The sequence below is a fragment of the Bison bison genome, unplaced genomic scaffold (genome assembly GCF_000754665.1).
Source record: "Bison bison bison isolate TAMUID 2011002044 unplaced genomic scaffold, Bison_UMD1.0 scf7180017864451, whole genome shotgun sequence".
NCBI classification, from domain to species: Eukaryota; Metazoa; Chordata; class Mammalia; order Artiodactyla; family Bovidae; genus Bison; species Bison bison.
In genome coordinates, this window is record NW_011495013.1 from 5655272 (window position 1) to 5675537 (window position 20266).

General features: G+C 36.3%; 1 protein-coding gene across 1 annotated transcript in view; it reads right to left on the bottom strand.

The window, feature by feature from the left end:
- Positions 1–20266, bottom strand: part of GABRG1 (gamma-aminobutyric acid (GABA) A receptor, gamma 1) — a 90051-nt gene that overhangs the window by 58831 nt on the left and 10954 nt on the right. Inside the window, exon 2 of the mRNA XM_010858860.1 lies at positions 5882–6030. Within this exon, the coding sequence (XP_010857162.1) occupies positions 5882–6030 (149 nt within the window). The remainder of the gene's footprint in view (positions 1–5881; positions 6031–20266) is intronic.

The following is a 20266-nucleotide window of genomic DNA, read 5'->3' on the forward strand; positions in this document are numbered from 1 at the left end:
GTAGTGTAGTGGCAAATAAATAGAAAAACAAGTAAGAAAATGGAATAGAAAGGTCATAAATAACCAAAATACATAAGAAAATACAATATACAGTTGACATCTCACATAATGGAAGCAAAGATTGACTTTTTAATAAATCATGCTGAGTCAACAGAAAAGCCATTTGAAAAAGATAAAAATTAGATTCATACTTTACACCATTCACAGGATAAAGTTCGAGTGCATTAGGGAATTAAATGAAATAAAACCATACAAATGCTTAAAGTAAACATAGTTGGATTCCATTCAAAGTGGAATATAATCAGTAACACTGAAACCAAACTGGTAAAAAATGGGTAACATAACAACACTGAATGGGGATAGGGAAGAACAGAACTAAGTAATTTTGGGGAACAGTGTTTTCATTACAGACTTCAAAGATAAATACAAAACTAATTGTATACAAATGCTTTATTCATGTTAGTTAATTTTTAATAGACCTGTTAAAATTATAGAACAACTTTATGTATTTATTAGAATTGAACAAATAAGAAAATATACAATGGGAAGATGAGAACCAGGTACCTATTTGTTGGAAAAAAGAAGTTACAAATAAGGAAAAGTGAAAGGTTTGGATTCATGGTTCATAATACATGTACATATGGATATACACAGGAATGTGTGAATGTGTAGGTAGAACATATATTTTCTCCATCTGTCCAATGAAGTCAAGAAGCAATGACCCTCAATATTAATGAATATACCAAGGACCCTTGTAGGGGTGTCTGACATGGGCGACCCCATGGACTTATACAGTCCATGGAATTCTCCAGGCCAGAGTACTGGAATGGGTAGCCTTTCCCTTCTCCAGGGGATCTTCCCAACCCAGGAATCCAACCAGGGTCTCTTGTATTACAGGCAGATTCTTTACTAACTGAGCTATCAGGGAATCTTCCTTCATAGCTCAGTTGGTAAAGAATATGCCTGCAAAACAGGAGATCCAGGTTTGATTCCTGAGTTTGGAAGATTCCCTGGAGAAGGAAGAGGCTACCCACTCCAGTACTCTTGCCTGGAGAATGGTATGGACAGACGACCCTGGCAAGCTACAGTCCATGGGATCGTGAGAGTCGGATGACTTAGTAACTAAACCACTACCACCACCAAGAACCCAGATTTTGGTTTCTAAATATCATTCTACAAAAAGTGGAATCAGGGTCTTCTGTAATGAGTCGGCTCTTTGCATCAGATGGCCAAAGTATTGGAGCTTCACCTTCAGCATCAGTCCTTCTAATGAATATTCAAGGTTGACTTCACTAAGGATTGAATGGTTTGATCTCCTTGCAGTTCAAGAAACTCTAAAGAGTCTTCCCTAGCACCACAATTCAAAAGCAGCAATTCTTTGGTGTTCAGTCTTCATTAGGGGGTTTCACTCATTGCTCAGTTGGTAAAGCTGGTAAATCAGCCTGCAATAAAGGGGATCAGGGTTCGATTTCCAGGCAGGTAAGACCTCCTGGAGAAGGAAATGGCAACTCACTCCAGTATTCTTGCCTGGAGAATCCCATGGAGAGAGGAGTCTGGCAGGCTACAGTCCATGCGGTCACAAGAGTCAAACATGACTTAGCGACTAAACCACCACAGCCTTATTTATGGTTCTACTCTTTCATCCATACATGACTACTGGAAAACGCATAACTTTGACTATAGGGACCTTTGTTAATAAAGTGAGGTCTCTGCTTTTAATAAACTGTCTAGGTTTCTCATAGCTTTTCTTCCAAGGAGCAAGCGTCTTTTAAATTTGTAGCTGCAGTCACCATTTACAGTGATTTTGGAGCCCAAGAAAATAAAATCTGTCACTACTTCCACATTTTCTCCTTCTATTTGCTGTGAAGTGATGGGACCAGATACCATGATCTTAATTTTTTGAGTGTTGAGTTTTAAGCCAGCATTTTCACTCTCCTCTTTCACCCTCATCAGGACACTCTCTGCTTTCTGCCATTTGAGTGGCACTATCTGCGTAGCTAAGGTTCTGATATTTCTCCCAGCAATCTTGACTTCACTTTGTGATTCATCCAGCCCAGCATTTCACATGATGTATTCTGCATGTAAGTTAAACAGGGTGACAATACACAGCTTTGTCATACTCCTTTCACAATTTTGAACCAGTAAGTTGATGCATGTAAGGTTCTAACTATTGCTTCAGGCTTCACAGGAGACAGGTAGGGTGGTCTGTTATTCCCATCTCTTTAAGAATCTTCCAGTTTGTTGTGACCCACATAGTCAAAGGATTTAACATAGTTAATGAAGTAGAAGTAGATGTTTTTCTATAAATCCTCTGCTTTTTCTATAATCCAATGAGTGTTGGCAATTTGATCTCTAGTTCCTCTGCCTTTTCTAAATCCATCTTGTACATCTAGAAATTCTCAGTTCATGTACTGCTGAAGCCTAGCTTGAAGGTTTTTTAGCATAACATTATTAGTATGTGAAATAAACACAATTTTATGGTAGTTTGAACATTTTTTGGCACTGCCTTTCTTTGGGATTGGAATGAAAACTGACCTTGTCCAGTCCTGTGCCCACTGCTGAGTTTTCCAAATTTGCTGACATATTGAAAGTAGCACTTAAACAGTGTCATCTTTTAGGATTTTAAATAGCTCAGCTTGAATTCTATCACGTCACTGGCTTTGTTCATAGCAATGTTTCATAAGGTCCAGTTAAGTTCACATTCCAGGATGTGTGGCTCTAGGTAACTGAACACACCATAGTGGTTATCCGGGTCATTAAGACATTTTTGTATAGTTCTTTTGTATATTCTTGCCACCTCTTCTTAATTGTTTCTGCTTCTGTTAGGTCTTTACTGTTTCTGTTCTTTATTGTGCCCATTCTTGTAGGAAATGTTTCCTTGATATCTCAAATTTTCTTGAAGAGGTCTCTACTCTTTCCCATTCTATTGTTTTCCTCTACTTCTTTGCATTGTTCATTTAAGAAGGTCTTCTTTTCTTTCATGTTGTTCTCTTGAATTCTGCATTCATTCAGGTATATCCTTCCCTTTTCCCCTGCTTTTCGCTTCTCTTCTTTCCTCAGCTATTTGTAAAGCCTCCTTAGACAACCACTTTGCTGTCTTGAATTTCTTTTCCTTTGGGATTGTTTTGGTCTACCAGATCTAATCTCTCTATCAGATCTAATCCCTTGAATCTATTTGTCAGTTCCACTGTATAACTGTAAGGCCTTTGATTTAGATCATACCCGACTGGCCTAGTGATTTTTCCTACTTTCTTCAATTTAAGTTTGAATTTTGCAATAAGGAACTGATGATCTGAGCCACAGTCAGTTCCCAGTCTTGTTTTTGCTGATTGTATAGTGCTTCTCCATCTTCGGTTGCAAAGTTTATAATCAATCTGATTTCAGTATAGACCATCAGGTGATGTCCATGTATAGATTTGTCTCTTGGGTTGTTGGAAAAGGGTGTTTGCTGTGACCAGTGCATCTCTTGGCAAAACTCTGTTAGCCTTTGCCCTGCTTCATTTTGTGAGCACACGTGCAGAAAAGCACAAAATATCAGTCTGTGGTATTCTTGGCAAAAATGCATAAGCACAATTTAATAATGAAGATATCAGACAAATTGAGTGGTTTACTCTGGCTAATATACTTTAAAGTTATCAAGTTCATGTACCAAAGAGAAAACTGAGAAACTATATCAGATTGGAGGAGAGTATGGAGACATGAGAACAAAATGCAATGTGTGATCTTGGTTAGGGTTCTGAACTAGAAAAAGGGTCATTAGTGAAGTATCCAGCATCATTTGAATAGGTCTATAGATTAGTTAATATTATTGTATTGATACTACTAGTTCGTTGATTTAGGTAATGGTTCTATGATTACATAAATGTTAACAGTACATTTAAAGGTTTATGGGAATTCCATGCATAGATAGCATTTTGTTGTTGAGTCACTTAGTCATGTCTGATTCTTTGCAACCCCATGAACTGTACCCCTCCAGGTTCCTCTGTGAATGGGATTTTCCAGGCAAGAATACTAGAATGGATTGCCATTTCCTTCTCGAGGCAATCTTCCTGACCCAGACATTGAACCCACATTTCCTCTATATGCAGGAGAATTCTTTCTACTGCTGAGCCACCAGGGAAGCCCATATAGTATTTTACTAAGTCTAAATTCTATTTTGAAATGAAATATTTAAATCAATGTAGGAACACAGGAAATTAAATAAACAAAAAATAAATTAACATAATAAACAAAATAGTGACATTTAAGAAATTTGACAAAGCCAATATTTGATTTTATGACAACTGATAAAAAGTTTTAAGTCCTTCAAGATTTATTCATAAGTGAAAGAATAGTTTATCAATATGAGTGATAAAGGGGGAAAATCCTTAGTGCTAAAAATCACTAAAAATATCACAAAAGCTTTATGAAACAATTTAACATTAGTAAATTTAAATTCCTTGAAAGCCCACCAAAACTGATTATTGAAATAATGGAACTGTTAAAAATTTTTCCTAAAATGCAAACTCTAGGTCAACATGATTTTACCAAATAATCTTTTCAAATTTCTAAAAGAAACAGTATCCATTTTAAATAACTCTTTCAGTGAAGAGAAAAATGGGGAACCATAACTCATTTGTAGATGCTAGCATAATCTTGACTCTATAACTGAAAAAAAAAATTTTTTAAGCAAAATAACTAATTTTCTTCCTGAACATATATATAAAATTCTAAAATAAAATATTATCAAATTGAATCTAGTGATATATTAAATATCTTACCATGTAACAACCAAGTGACATATAAGCATGCAAATTTGGTTGATGTTTTAAAAATCAGTCAAATTTATAAAACAAATGGTAAGTAGAATAAACAGCAAAATATGATCAATATGATTGTTTCGAAAGATGCACAGAAATCATTTTAAACATTAGGGAGGAAGAAAGAGCCCTAGCAAAATTTTTGAAAATGAAGTAAAAATTCATTAGTTGAAAAATGGACACTATTTGCAAAGTAGTCATTATTTGTAATAATCACCATTCAATAAATAAAGTTGATAAATTCAGCAAGGCTGCTGAGGCTACAATAGATAGCAAAATGTCTATCATATTTCCATATGCTGCTAATAAACACTTACAAAATAAAATTTAAAAAAAATTTATGCTTATATAAAAACTCCAAATACAGATAATTACATCTAGCAAAATATGTTCAGAACTTCTTTCAGAAAACATTAATAAAAATAGAATACCTATAGAAGGATATATGATGATCATGAATTTGGTTTGGAAAAATTCAATATGGTAACATTTCAATTTCCCTATATTGATCATAGATTGAATACAATTTCAATAAAAATTTTTGCTGACTTATTAATGTATTTTGCTCCTTTGTTTTAAATTGTCACAGGAGAAACAGAAGTTAATCATGTTATAAGAGGTATACAAAAATGCACAGAACTGAGACTAACAATTTTGACAAAGAAGAACAAAACTGGATTACCTACGCTAAATATACTCTCAAGGCTTATAATTCTACATTATCTAATACAGTGCAGCAGTACTTTACAGAATTAGAACTCTTAGTTACATTTGAAATATTCTGTTTAATGAAATATCTCAGCATTTCATCAAAACTTTGATGGCTATTTTATCAAAACTTTGCCATTTCACCCTTTGTTGTAGCAGTTGTAAAATAATAACATAAAAAAATATTTAGATATCTTTCTTCCCACATCAAACTGTGAATCTTTTGAAGCAGTACCAGTCCAACTAATAACTGTCAAACCTAGCAGTTTATAACATTTGTCAGAAAATCAAAAAATATGAGATATGATTAAAGTAACATCAGCAAGTGTGGCTTTCATAGGCACTAAAATCCCAGAATGATTACTCAAACTTACCTCCTATATCTGGGCGAAGTTTATTGTCATAGCCTTGAAGCAAGGAGTTGAGAATTTGTGTTATATCTCCTTCGTGAATCTTTGGTGCCAAGACCCAAGTTTTGTTCACTGTTAAGTCCTCATCATCTTCATCATCTGCTTTATCAACACTAAGGAATTCAAAGAAAAATTTGTATGATAGTTCAGTCAAAGGAGGATTTTAAAAAATAGTTTAAGGTTGCTATAATTGTATATGGGAGTAATAAGAGGTGAAAAAAAGCATTAGAAATATCTTATACTAAGTAAGCCTAATACCTAATACCTTCATCATACGAACTGTCCTGTTTCAATAATATTCAAAAATGAAGAAATCAATACAAGGAATAATCATGTATATTAATATAATAAAATTTTCCCATCCCACAACTGTTATTTACAATGACAGAGATCATGCAGATAATAGTGTAAGTAGTGGCCCTAGATTTGTGCAGATCACAATCTGTAGAGTCATATACAGTGATTCTAAACCAGACAGTAAAATAAAAATTAAAAGGTAAATATATATAGGAAAAGTTACAATAATTAGTCTAGTAAATGTATTTAAAATGCAAGTATAAAAAAGAAGACAAGGAAAGATGAGTGAAATAGAGTTCAAAGAATAAAAGGAAGAAGTATTAAATACATCTGGTCACAGCAAACACCCTCTTCCAACAACACAAGAGAAGACTCTATACATGGACATCACCACATGGTCAACCGAAATCAGATTGATTATATTCTTTCCAGCCAAACATGCAGAAGCTCTATAGAGTCAGCAAAAACAAGACCAGGAGCTGACTGTGGCTCAGATCTTGAATTCCTTATTGCTAAATTCAGACTTAAACTGAAGAAAGTAGGGAAAACCACTAGACCATTTAGGTATGATCTAAAGCAAATCCCTTAATATCATACAATGGAAGTGACAACCCTTATGATTATACAGTGAAAGTGACAAATAGATTCAAGGGATTAGATCTGATAGACAGAGTGCCTGAAGAACTATGGACAGAGATTCATAACATTGTACAGGAGACAGTGATCAAGATCATCCCCAGGAAAAAGAAACGCAAAAAGGCAAAATGGTTGTCAGAGGAGGCCTTACAAATAGCTGTGAAAGAAGAGAAACAAAAGGCAAAGGGGAAAAGGAAAGAAATACCCATTTGAATGCAGAGTTCCAAAGAATAGCAGGGAGAGATAAGAAAGCCCTTCTCAATGATCAGTGCAAAGAACAGAGGAAAACAATAGAATGGGAAACACTAGAGATCTCTTCAAGAAAATTAGAGATACCTAGGGAACATTTCATGCAAAGATGGGCAAAATAAAGGACAGAAATGGTATGGACCTAATAGAAGCAGACAATATTAAGAAGAGGTGACAAGAATACACAGAAGAACTGTACAAAAGATCTTCACGACCCAGATAATCACGATGGTATGATCACTCACCAGAGGCAGGCATCCTGGAATGAGAAGTAAAGTGGACCTTAGGAAGGGTCACTATGAACGAAGCTAGTGGAGGTGATGGAATTCCAGTTGAGCTATTTCAAACCCTAAAAGGTGATGCTGTGAAAGTGCTGCACTCAATATACCAGCAAATTTGGAAAACTCAGCAGTAGCCACAGGACTGGAAAAGGTCAGTTTTCATTCCAATCCCAAAGAAAGGCAATGCCAAAGAATGCTCAAACTACCACACAATTGCACTCATCTCACATGCTAGCAAAGTAATGCTCAAAATTTTCCAAGCCAGGCTTCAACAGTATGTGAACTGTGAACTTCCAGATGTTCAAGGTGGATTTAGAAAAGGCACAGGAACCAGAAATCAAATTGCCAACATCTGCTGGATCATCGAAAAACCGAGAGAGCTCCAGAAAAAATATCTACTTTTGCTTTATTGACTATGCCAAAGTCTTTGACTGTGTGGATCACAACAAAGTGTGGAAAATTCTGAAAGAGATGGGAATACCAGACCACCTTACCTGCCTCCTGAGAAATCTGTATGCAGGTCAAGAATCAACAGTTAGAATTGGACATGGAAAAACAGACAGTTCCAAATTGGGAAAAGAGTCCATCAAGGCTGCATATTGTCACTCTGCTTATTTAACTTATATGCAGAGTACATTATGAGAAATGGTGGACTGGATGAGGCACAGGCTGGAATCAAGACTGTTGGGATAAATCTCAATAATGTCAGATACATAGATGACACCACCTTTATGGCAGAAAGCGAAGAAGAACTAAAGAGCCCCTTAGTGAAAGTGAAAGAGGAGAGTGAAAAAGTTGACTTAAAGCTCAACAATCAGAAAACTAAGATCATGGCATCCGGTCCCATCACTTCATGGCAAATAGCCAGTGAAACAATGGGAACATTGACAGACTTTATTTTGGGGGGCTCCAAAATCACTGCAGATGGTGACTATAGCCATGAAATTAAAAGACACTTGCTCCTTGGAAAAAAATCTATGACCAACCTAGACAGCATATTAAAAAGCAGAGACATTACTTTGCCAACAAAGGTCCATCTAGTCAAAGCTATGGTTTTTCCAATAGTCATGTTGGACTATAAAGAAAGCTGAGCACCAAAGAATTGATGCTTTTGAACTGTGGTGTTGGAGACGGCTCTTGAGAGTCCCTTGGACAGTGAGGAGATCCAACCAGTCTATCCTAAAGGAAATCAATCATGAATATTTATTGGAAGGACTGATGCTGAAGCTGAAACTCTAATACTTTGGCCACCTGATACGAAGAACTGACTCATTTGAAAAGACCGTGATGCTGGAAAAGATTGATGGTTGGAGGAGAAGGGGATAATAGAGGATGAGATGGTTTGATGGCATCACTGACTTAATGGTATGAGTTTGAGTAAGCTCCAGGAGTTGGTGTTGGACAGGGAAGACTGGAGTACTGCTGTCCATGGGGTTGCAAACAGTCATACCCAACTGAGTGACTGAACTGACCAAACTGATGCTTCTTCCTTCTAAGTCAGAAGAACCCAGACCCCAGACATTTATTCCAACAATTTGGTTGAAAATTGTGTTTTCAAATCATTAAGTGAATGACTCACTCTTCATATATACATGATTGAAAACTCTGATTATTAATTTTAGGACTAGAATTTAGACTTTAGGGATCAAATAACCCACTGCCTTTATTTTATAAAGAGGAAACTGAAGTTTGTAGGGAACTAAAGAAAGCACAAACTCATTTGTTTGCAAAACTGAAACTCAAACCCTGGTCCTACAGCTAATGCTTCCTGTTAACCTGTGTGTTTAATAAGCATAAAGCTTCAATTTACTTATGAATTATATTAGAAACATATTGTGGTAGTAATATGTGTGTGTGAGTGGGTGGGTGTGTGTGTGAGCTGTCTCTCAGTCATGTCCAACTGTCTGTGACTCCCTGGACTCTAGCCACTAGGCTCCTCTGTCTATGGAATTTTCCAGGCAAAAATACTTGAGTGGGTGGCCATTTCCTACTCCAGGGGATATTCCCAACACAGGGATTGAGCCCAAATCTCTTGCATCTCCTGCACTGGCAGGTAGATTCTTTACCACTGTGCCACCTGGGAAGCCTCAGTTGTAATATATTTATCTTTGAAAAGTCAAAGTCACTCACTTGTGTCCTACTCTTTGCCAGTCCATGGTATAGTCCATGAAATTCTCCTGACCAGAATACTGGAGTGTGTAGCCGTTCCCTTCTCTAGGGAATCTTCCCAGCACAGGGATCTAACCCAGCTCTCCCACATTGCACACAGATTCTTTACCATCTTTGAGTGAAATCATCCTAGACTTACACTCATCTTTAGTAAATCTTAGTCCCCAGTGAAAATATATATATATATATAAACTTTTATTGGTAAAATTAGGTAAATCTATAATACATTATTTACTTATATATGTTTCAGAGATGGGCTTCCCTCCCACAATAGATACTGAAGTTTATCATAATAGCTTTAGTTGTCATTTCTACACTATTCATTCAGCTGTCTTTTGCTGTGGACCTAAACATCTTAGCTAATGCAGTCCTTAACTCTTTTATCATTTTTTTCCAGTTTTATTGATACATAATTGACTTACAACATGGTATATATTTAAGGTATACAACACGACGATTTGATCTATGTATACAGCAAGATGACTACCACAGTAAGTTTAGTTAACATTCACCCTTTTTATCCTTTAAACAGTATAAATTAACATTGTAAATAAAAACTTAACCTTTGAAATATGTGTGCCTCATTTCATCTTCACAGTTATTATATTGATAGTTATTAACAGATAATGGGATGTATTAGTCTTCTCAATATTTCTCATCTTCTTCCTGTCAGATAATTATAGTTTTCACTTCACTGGCTTCTAACTTGGTTATGTGACCTGAGTTCTCCTTTCTCAAAGAGAATTATACATCCCTGACCCACTAAACTCAAGTTTGGCTCAGCAGTTTGTTTAGGCTAATGGAATATTCAACGTGTGCCACTGCCAAGCAGAAGATCTAATGTCAATGCATGTTCACCATATCTCTCTTGTCCTTCTGTGAAAAGACCCAGACACACTCAGAGGCTACTACTCCATGACTTGTCTATCAGAGTAAAGGCAACCTGAACAGAGCCACAGTTGACCTACAATGGACACGTGGCCTGAGTGAGAAATAAACATTTAGAATTGTAAGTCACTAAGATTTGGGAGTAGTTTATTACTAGAGTATATAATTTTATCCCTTTTGTAAGCTACTGAGACTTGGGGGGTCTCAGTATACAAATTATTATATATTATATACTGTATTATATTGTATACTGTATATATTATGTGCTGTATATTATATACTGTAATATATTATATTATATACTGTATTATATTATATACTATATATTACCACAGTATACAAATTTTATACTCCTGGTATATTAACAGATTTTTAATGTTCATTCATAATTATTTTGCTGTATTTAACTTAAAGAGTATATACTACTGAAATACAGTTACATGATTTCCTTCAAATAATTTATTTTCTTTCAATAAAAGGTATATATATGTACATAGATACATTCATTTATGAACTAAGGAGTCGAAAACACTGAAGTATTAGGAATCCGTGCTGGTATGTCCTCCAGCAAAATTTTATGAAATTAGAATTGCTGAGATATTGTCAATAACCAAAACTTTAGGGCATACATCTATCTTTAAAACCCAGTTTTATAAAAATAAAAAAATTGATGGATAGAGAAGATCATTACACATATAAGAACTTGATTTTTCTTTGCAATATGATTGTAGTCAAAAGGATGTTCCCAGAAAATATAAAAGCTTTGCCTAATTTTTAGGGCAACAAAATCTTGGTAATCCCAAAAGTACATGCTCACACTGATGTATATTTCCATTTTCACAGAAAGCCCAGAGGTAATATGAAAATTTACCTCAAAGATATTACAAAGCTAACTTCCCTCACTTTTGGCAATAACAGAAAGGAACTTTCATTATATTAATAGCTTATTATTCTACATTTTCTTCTACATTTTCTAAATTGCCTTCAGAATATTAACTACTTTAATATCATATTGGTATTATTTTGTGGATTAAAAAACACTTGTAATAAGTTAAACATAGTTTGTATAGCTTATCAATGTCTCACTGTCTTTAATAGGCTGGAAGATCTGTAACATTTACGTATGTCGAGTGAACATTCATTTGGGAGAAATAAGTAGTATTTTCTTAGGAAATTTCCCTGGGAATTTCTAGACTCATTCTCAAGCACTTCTTTTAAATAATGTGAATAAATATAATTTTATAATTACTGGAAATACATAGACTCCTCAGTATATAATTTTATAATTTGTTTATTTTAATGAGTGATGTTTTCATTTTTATTAACAACTGTTGAGGGCCAGTAATGCACCATTAAGTTCCTATTATGTTTTCAGAACTGTGTGTAAGGTTTCTTCCATATTAAGTTATGTTATTTAACACAGAGTAGCCCTATTAAATAAATATTACTATTCCTATTTTACAAATGAGAAAAAATAGATATACAGAATTTTCAGGACCCACACTATTAAACAATAGAGGCAGAATTTGAAACAAGATTGATGTAGTTTGAAGGCTCATTTTCTCTTTGAAGTTTCCATGGTATCCTATCATTAAACAATCCAGTGTGGTTGAATTTTGAGTCTTCTAATTGATAAGAACACAACACTTGTGGTAAATAGTTAGCAAGTGCATTTGGATTGTGCATGTGTAGGATGCTTAGTCTCTGTCTTGAGTTCTGAGAAGTTAGAATGATAATTTCAAAGAATCACACACGCTCTCTCTAATGAAAAAGATTTTCTAACAGGTATGCTTAATCTTCAATCCAATGCTTTCATTCATTTATAGCAGAAATAACAAGTGCTACAAACATGTTAACTACAGAAAACATAAAGACAAATAAAACTGTATTCCTAAAAAAAGAAAAAAAAAAAAACTGTATTCCTGATCTAAATGATCTTCTTGTTATTGTTTAGTCACTAAGTCGTGTCTGATTTTTTGGAACCCCATGGACTGTAGCCCACCAGGCTCCTCTGTCCGTGAGATTTTCAAGGCGAGAATACCAGAGTGGGTTGCCATTTCCTCCTCCAGGGGATCTTCCCAACCCAGGGATCAAACCCGAGTCTCCCACACTGGCAGGAAGATTCTTTATCACTGTTCCACTAGGGAAACCCCTAAATGACATTATTTTCTATTAAAGGAGATAATTATTCAAACAATAGGGCTTCTGTGGTAGCTCAGCTGGTAGAGAATCTGCCTGCAATGCACTGCAGTATTCTTGGGCTTCCCTGTGGCTCAGACAGTAAAAATCCAAATGTAACGCAAGAGATCTAGGTTCAGTCCCTGGGTCAAGAAGATCCCCTGGAGGAGAGCATGGCAACCCACTGCAGTGTTCTTGCCTGGAGAATCCCCATGGACAGAGGAGCTTGGGAGGTTACAGTCCGTGGTGTCTCAAAGAGTCAGACATGACTGAGCAACCAATCACAGCACAGCACATTCAAACAATACAGAAAACCATTATATACAAAGATGCTTATCACAGTGTTATGTATAGTAGCACAAACTTTAAACAGTAAGATCATGTTTAAGTAAATTATTATATGCCTATAGCATCTAATGGATTTATCCATTCAATTGGTGATTGTGAAGTGTCTTGTAAAAATATTAAATTATTTTCATAATTGAATGTTATATACAAAGTAACACATAATAATTTGCTTTTATCAAACCCTAGGTATAAAATAGCTAGAATATTTAACAAGAAAGTAGCATAATGAATATATTAAGTATTCTACACTCATGGAGCTATAGAAAATTTAATTTTTTCTGTATATTAATAGTATGCTGCTATAATTTTGTAATATAAATACAAGAAAAGCAGTTCATTTGACATTAATACCTACCTAAAAATGAACTGCCTCTTCCTATACACCAGATAATGCCCTGAAATAAATTTCTAATCATAAAAATTAAATAATTAAATAGAGGCTTTTATGGAGAGAAGTAGAGCTTTATACTCTGCCAGGAAAATGAATGTGGCAGCCCTAAAATGTTGCCACTCGGCTTTCCTGGGATGGGAGTATGGTTTACTGACAGCCCAGGTGCCAGTTCTCTGGACCAGCACTGTGTCTGCACCAGATCCAAGCTCCCCCGGGCAGCTTTCAGGCAATAACTCCACACTGTGGCAATGGTTGGAGAAGGTAATGGCACCCCACTCCAGTACTCTTGCCTGGAAAATCCCATGGACAGAAGAGCCTGGTGGACTGCAGTCCATAGGGTTACGAAGAGTCGGACATGACTGAGCAACTTCACTCTCACTTTTCACTTTCATGCATTGGAGAAGGAAATGGCAACCCATTCCAGTGTTCTTGCCTGGAGAATCCCAGGGATGGGGGAGCCTGATGGGCTGCCATCTATGGGGTCGCATAGAGTCGAACACGACTAAAGCGACTTAGCAGCAGCAGTGGCAATGGTAGTACAGACCCATTCCTGCAGGACGAGGGACCTCTCTACAGGGCAACTTTGGCTGGATGAATCCAGAAGGCCTGACTGCCTTTGTTGAGAGGGCACTCTATTCTGAGACTCTTTTGAATCAAACATCTTCTTTGCCCTATGCTTTCATAGGGGTCAGATCTCCATTATTATCTGAAGGCTCTCTCTGCTTATTTCTACTTCCTCTCCTTTACCCTGCTGGGCATTTCTCTCAAAAATCTCTTACATGTCTAATCCCATCTTGGCATCTGCTTCTCTGAGGCTTTTGCTTCTCACATTCCTTAATTGACCCTTGTGATCAGTTACTAAAGGAAGTTTTTTGAGTCACCTGCATCAATATTGGGCTTCCCTGACAGCTCAGTTGGTAAAGAATCCACCTGCAATGCAGGAGACCCTGTTTTGATTCCTGGATTGGGAAGATCCACTGAGAAGGAATAGGCTACCCACTCCAGTATTTTTGGGCTTCCCTGTCGCTCAGTTGGTAAAGAATCAGTCTGTATTTATGTCTTACTAAGCTATTTTAATACATTTACAAGTCTGATTATAGTAAATATATAGTAAATGATTCGATGTAAAAATACTTTAATGAGTATATTACTCTTCCTAATACAATAAGTAAAAGTTTAAACTTATGATAACTAAGAGATAAGTTAAGTATAGACAATATATGCTAATGCATATAATCATGAAAGAGTTCATCTCTACAGCTAGAAATATATATATATATATATAAAACAAGTCAATCAATCAATATAATTTTTCATAAATAGGGTAAACATTCATCAAGATTTGCCCAGGACAATCTTGATTTATACCTGTTGTCCTAGAATAATTATAAATAGTACCCTCTTTTACTCACAGAAAGCCTAATTTCAATTATAAATTGTATAGCCACCCTGTATATAGTTCGTATAAAGTTGACTTCAATGCAGGTATCCTTGTTCTGACACCTGGGGAAGACCCTTCCATTAATCTGTTAAGACAGTGCAGATGAAACTCAAAAGCCAGGCCTCATCGGTAAACTGAGCTCATGGCAAATTAGTGCTTTTTTATAAACATCAGATACATTTCCATAAGTCAACTGACAGATTCCAGGGAAGAAATATAATGTTCTAATGCTTCTAAGTAGACTATATCTTAAAGTCAAAGCTTACAGGAGCTAACTTTTAAAGAGTATTTATAGGCGCCGATCTTAATTTAAAAGTCAGAAAAAATAAAATTTTAAAAATTCAATTATTTTTCTTCTTTTTGCCTTTATATTCTCATCACATTTCTTTAGTATAGAGTTCTTTTTAGGGTAGTGATGCTGACTCATTTTCATTGTTCCTAAATGTTGGTAGGGAAGCAAAATAAGTTAAGAGTGATAGATAACAATGTTACAGATCTGAACCTTCAGAGGTGAAATGACAGTCCACTCAATTCTGTGATTATCTAATAAGCACAAACGAATTTGGGACCCATCACTTAAGGCACTAGAGAGGAATGCTTTGGAAATTTGAAGAGGTAGAAGGGAAGCATGCCTAGAGTATTAAGTAAGTGTATTCCACCCTGTGCTTTCAGCCTATTCAGTGCTTAACTCTACCATAAATTAATCACACTGCATCTTATTCAACTACTTTATTTGTTTATGGTGCTCTATAAGCTCCTTGAAAGCCGGGGCTAAGCTTTTCAATATGAAAACATTGTTGCTTAGCCTGACATATAATGTACACAATAAAAAAAAATTAACTAAATAAATGAATAATAATGTAAAGAATATTAGAAATCATCTTGATGTTCATAGGTAAAATTATAGTGAATAAAGAAAATAAATAACTAAGAACTGTAAATATTGGCCTTAATCAGAGAATTCATTATTGTTCAGTTCAGTACAGTCACTCAGTCATGTCCGAAACTTTGCAACCCCATGGACTGCAGCACACCAGGCTTCCCAGTCCATTACCAACTCCCGGAGCTTACTCAAACTCATGTCTACCATGTCGGTGATGCCATTCAACGATCTCATCCTCTGTTGTCCCCTTCTCCGCCTGCCTTCAATCTTTCCCAGCATCAGGGTCTTTTCCAATGAGTCGGTTCTTTGCATCAGGTGTCCAAAGTATTGGAGTTTCAGGTTCAGCATCAGTCCTTCCAATAAATATTCAGGACTGATTTCCTTTAGGATGGACTGGTTGGATCTCCTTGCAGTCCAAGGGACTCTCAAGAGTCTTCTCCAACACCACAGTTCAAAAGCATTAATTCTTTGGTGCTCAGCTTTCTTTAGAGTCCACCTCTCACATCCATACATGACTACTGGAAAAACCATACATTTGACTAGACGGACCTTTGTTGGTAAAGCAATGAAAAATGTCTCTGCTTTTTAATATGCTGTCTAGGTTGGTCATAGCTTCACTTCCATGGAGCAAGCATTTTTTAATTTCATGGCTGCAGTCATTTTGCAGTGATTTTGGAGCCCCCCAAAATAAAGTCTGTCACTGTTTCCACTGTTTCCCCATCTATTTGCCATGAAGTGATGGGACTGGATGCCATGATCTTAGTTTTCTGAATTTTGAGTTTTAAGCCAACCTTTTCACTCTCCTTTTTCACTTTCATCAAGAGGCTCTTTAGTTCTTCTTTGCTTCTTGCCATAAGGGTGTCATCTGCATATCTGAGGTTATTGATATTTCTCCCAGAAATCTTGATTCCAGCTTGTGCTTTTTCCAGGCCAGCATTTCACATGATGCACTCTGCATATATGTTAAATAAGCAGGGCGACAATATACAACCTGATGTACTCATTTCCTGATTTGGAAACAGTCTGTGGTTCCATGTCCAGTTCTAACTGTTGCTTCTTGACCTGCATACATTATTGTAATTTTTACCTAATATAAAATTAATTCTAAAAACACAGTAGCTTTCTCATCCTAGTACTAATCTATCATAAAGTTCAGAAAAAACAATTCAATACAATCTAAAAAATAATTATAAAAAATATAGCAAGAAAGGTGTACATCTTATGTGAGGAAACTAAAAAACTAATTGAAGCATATAAGAATAGAAAAAATAAATGCAAAGCAAATATTTTGGCTATAAAACAGTCATATTAATATATAATTCTCAAAATAGTTTATAAATCTAAGAAATCTATATTTTAAAAATTTTGTTGATGTATTGCAGAAACTAAACCAATATTATAAAGCAATTAGCCTTCAATTAAAAATAAATTAACAAAAAGAAAGCTTCCTATGTAAAATGTTAAAATCATTATACTGTAATTAATCCTCAATATGAGAATTACAAGAAATTTTTGAAAAATAGATTGTGAGATGAAATTTGCCTTGCCAGAATAAAGAGAAAAATAGTAAAGGTACTGTAATTAAAACCATATTGTGGTAATACATAAAGAAATCAGTGAGAACGAAATCAAACATTCAAAGTGATATACCAAATGTCCAGAAATTCTGTGTATGATAAATGTGACTAGTCAGTTTAGAAATGAGAGCATGAATAATTCAGTAAATGCCTGTTAAAACATTTAGAAAAAATAAATTACTACTTACATAATAAATTACTAATATACCCAGGTGGGGCTAGTGGTAAAGAACCCACCTGCCAATGCAGGAGAAACAAGAGATGTGGTTAGATCCCTGGATCTGGAAGATCCCTGTAGAAGGAAATGGCAACCCATTCCAGTATTCTTGCCTGGGAAATCCCATAGACAGAGGGGCCTGGAGGGCTATAGTCCATAGGGTCGCAAAGAGTCAGAAGCAACTGAAGCGACTCAGCATGCATACTAAATATCAAAATATAATAAAGTATAAAACAATTAAAGAAAATATCAAAAATATTTATTTTCTAACTTTTTGGGGTAAGGAGTTCTTTCTACACAACATGTTGTCAAACCAGGAGAATAAAAAAACTGACAAAAAAAAAATAAATTATGGAGGACATTAGACAGAATTCAGACAAAAACTAGAGATGAATGATAAAAACAAAGATATTTACAACATAACTTGTACAGGAATTTCAGAGGGAAGAGAAGACTAATAAATATATGAAATTATGCTAATATTTACTGGTAGCAAGGGAAAATAAGTTTAAACCATGGCAAATTTTAGCCATAACACTGGCAAAACATTAAAAGTTTTGGTACTAGTATATTCAGTACTAGCAATAATATAGATAAATGGCATTTTTATAACCATTTCTGTTCAGTCACTCAGTCATGTTTGACTCTTTGTGACCACATGGACTGAAGCACACCAGGTTTCCCCATCCTTCACTATCTCCTGGAGTTTCCTCAAACTCAGGTCCATTGAGTTGATGATGCCATAAGTAGAATAAACTACTCTTAAGAACAAATTGGGTAACTTGGAAACACTGATGAAGTAATAAAATTAAAACACGAGAATCCCATGGACAGAGGAGCCTGTGCAGGCAATAGTGCATAGAGTTGGATGCACGGAGTCAAACATGACTAAAGTGACAACACACATGCAAGCACATGTGTATGTATGAACACAGTGATAAAAAAGCCACGTTCCCTGGAAGAAAAACTATGACCAACCTAGACAGCATATTCAAAAGCAGAGACATTACTCTGCCAACAAAGGTCTGTACAGTCAAAGCTATGGTTTTTCCAGTGGTCATGTATGGATGTGAGAGTTGGACCGTAAAGAAAGCTGAGCACCAAAGAATTGATGCTTTTGAACTGTGGTGTTGGAGAAGACTCTTGAGAGTCTCTTGGACTGAAAGAGACCAAACTAGTCAATCCTAAAAGAAATCAGTCCTAAATAGTCATTGGAAGGATTGATGGTGAAGCTGAAACTCCAGCACTTTGGCCACCTGATGCAAAGAAGTGATTCATTGGAAAAGACTCTGAAGCTGGGAAAGATTGAAGGCAGGAGGAGAAGGGGATGACAAAGGATGAGATGGTTGGATGGCATCACCAACTCAATGGACATGAGTTTGAGGAAGCTCTAGGAGTTGGTGCTGGACAGGAAAGCTGGGGTGCTGCAGTCCACAGGGTCGCAAAAAGTTGGGACACGACTGAGCAACTGAACTGAACTGAGATACATAGTCCCTCATTTTAATGATGATGTGGTATTCTATGTTACAGAAGTATCATAATTTATTCAGTTAGTCCGTAAACAGTGAAAAGGAACTAAAAAGCCTCTTGATAAAGGTGAAGGATGAGAGCAAAAAAGCCAGCTTAAAACTAAATATTAAAAAAACTAAGATCACAGCATCTGGCTGTGATTCACTTCAGTCAGTTCAGTTCAGTCGCTCAGTTGTATCCGACTCTTTGCAACCACAGGAATCACAGCACAACAGGCCTCCCTGTCCATCACCAACTCCCAGAGTTCACTCAGACTCATGTCCATGGAGTCAGTGATGCCATCCAGCCATCTCATCCTCTGTCATCCCCTTCTTCTCCTTCCCCCAATCCATCCCAGCATCAGAGTCTTTTCCAATGAGTCAACTCTTTGCATGAGGTGGCCAAAGTACTGGAGTTTCAGCTTTAGCATCAGTCCTTCCAAAGAAATCCCAGGGCTGATCTCCTTCAGAATGGACTGGTTGGATCTCCTTGCAGTCCAAGGGACTCTCAAGAGTCTTCTCCAACACCACAATTTAAAAGCATCAATTCTTCAGTGCTCAGCTTTCTTCACAGTCCAACTCTCACATCCATACATGGCCACTGGAAAAACCATAGCCTTGACTAGACAGACTTTGTTGGCAAAGTAATGTCTCTGCTTTTGAATATGCTATCTAGGTTGGTCATAACTTTCCTTCCAAGGAGCAAGTGTCTCTTATTTCATGGCAAATAGAGGGGGAAAAGGTGGAAGTAGTGACAGATTTCTTCTTCCTGGGCTCTAAAATCACTGTGAATTGTGACTGCAGCCATACATTTTCTTCTTGACAGGAAAGCTATGACAAACCTAGACAGTGTGTTGAAAAGCAGAGACATTACTCTGCCGACAAAGACTGTAGTCAAGGCTATAGTCTTCCCAGTGGTCATGTATGGTTGTGAAAGCTGGACAGTAAAGAAGGCAGAGCAATGAAAAATTGATGCCTTTGAACTATGGTGCTGGAGAAGACTCTTGAGAGTCCCTTTGACAGCAAGGAGATCAAATCAGTCAATCTTAAGGGAAATCAACCCTGAATACTCATTGGAAGGACTGATGCTGAAGATGAAATTCCAGTATTTTGGTCATCTGATGCAAACAGCTGACCAATTGGGAAAGTTCCTGATGCTGGGAAAGACTGAGGACAGACAGAGAAGACAGTATCAGAGGATGAGATGGCTGGATGGAATCACCGATGCAATGGGCATGAATTTGGGCAAATTTTGGGAGATGGTGAGGGACAGGGAGGTCTGGCAT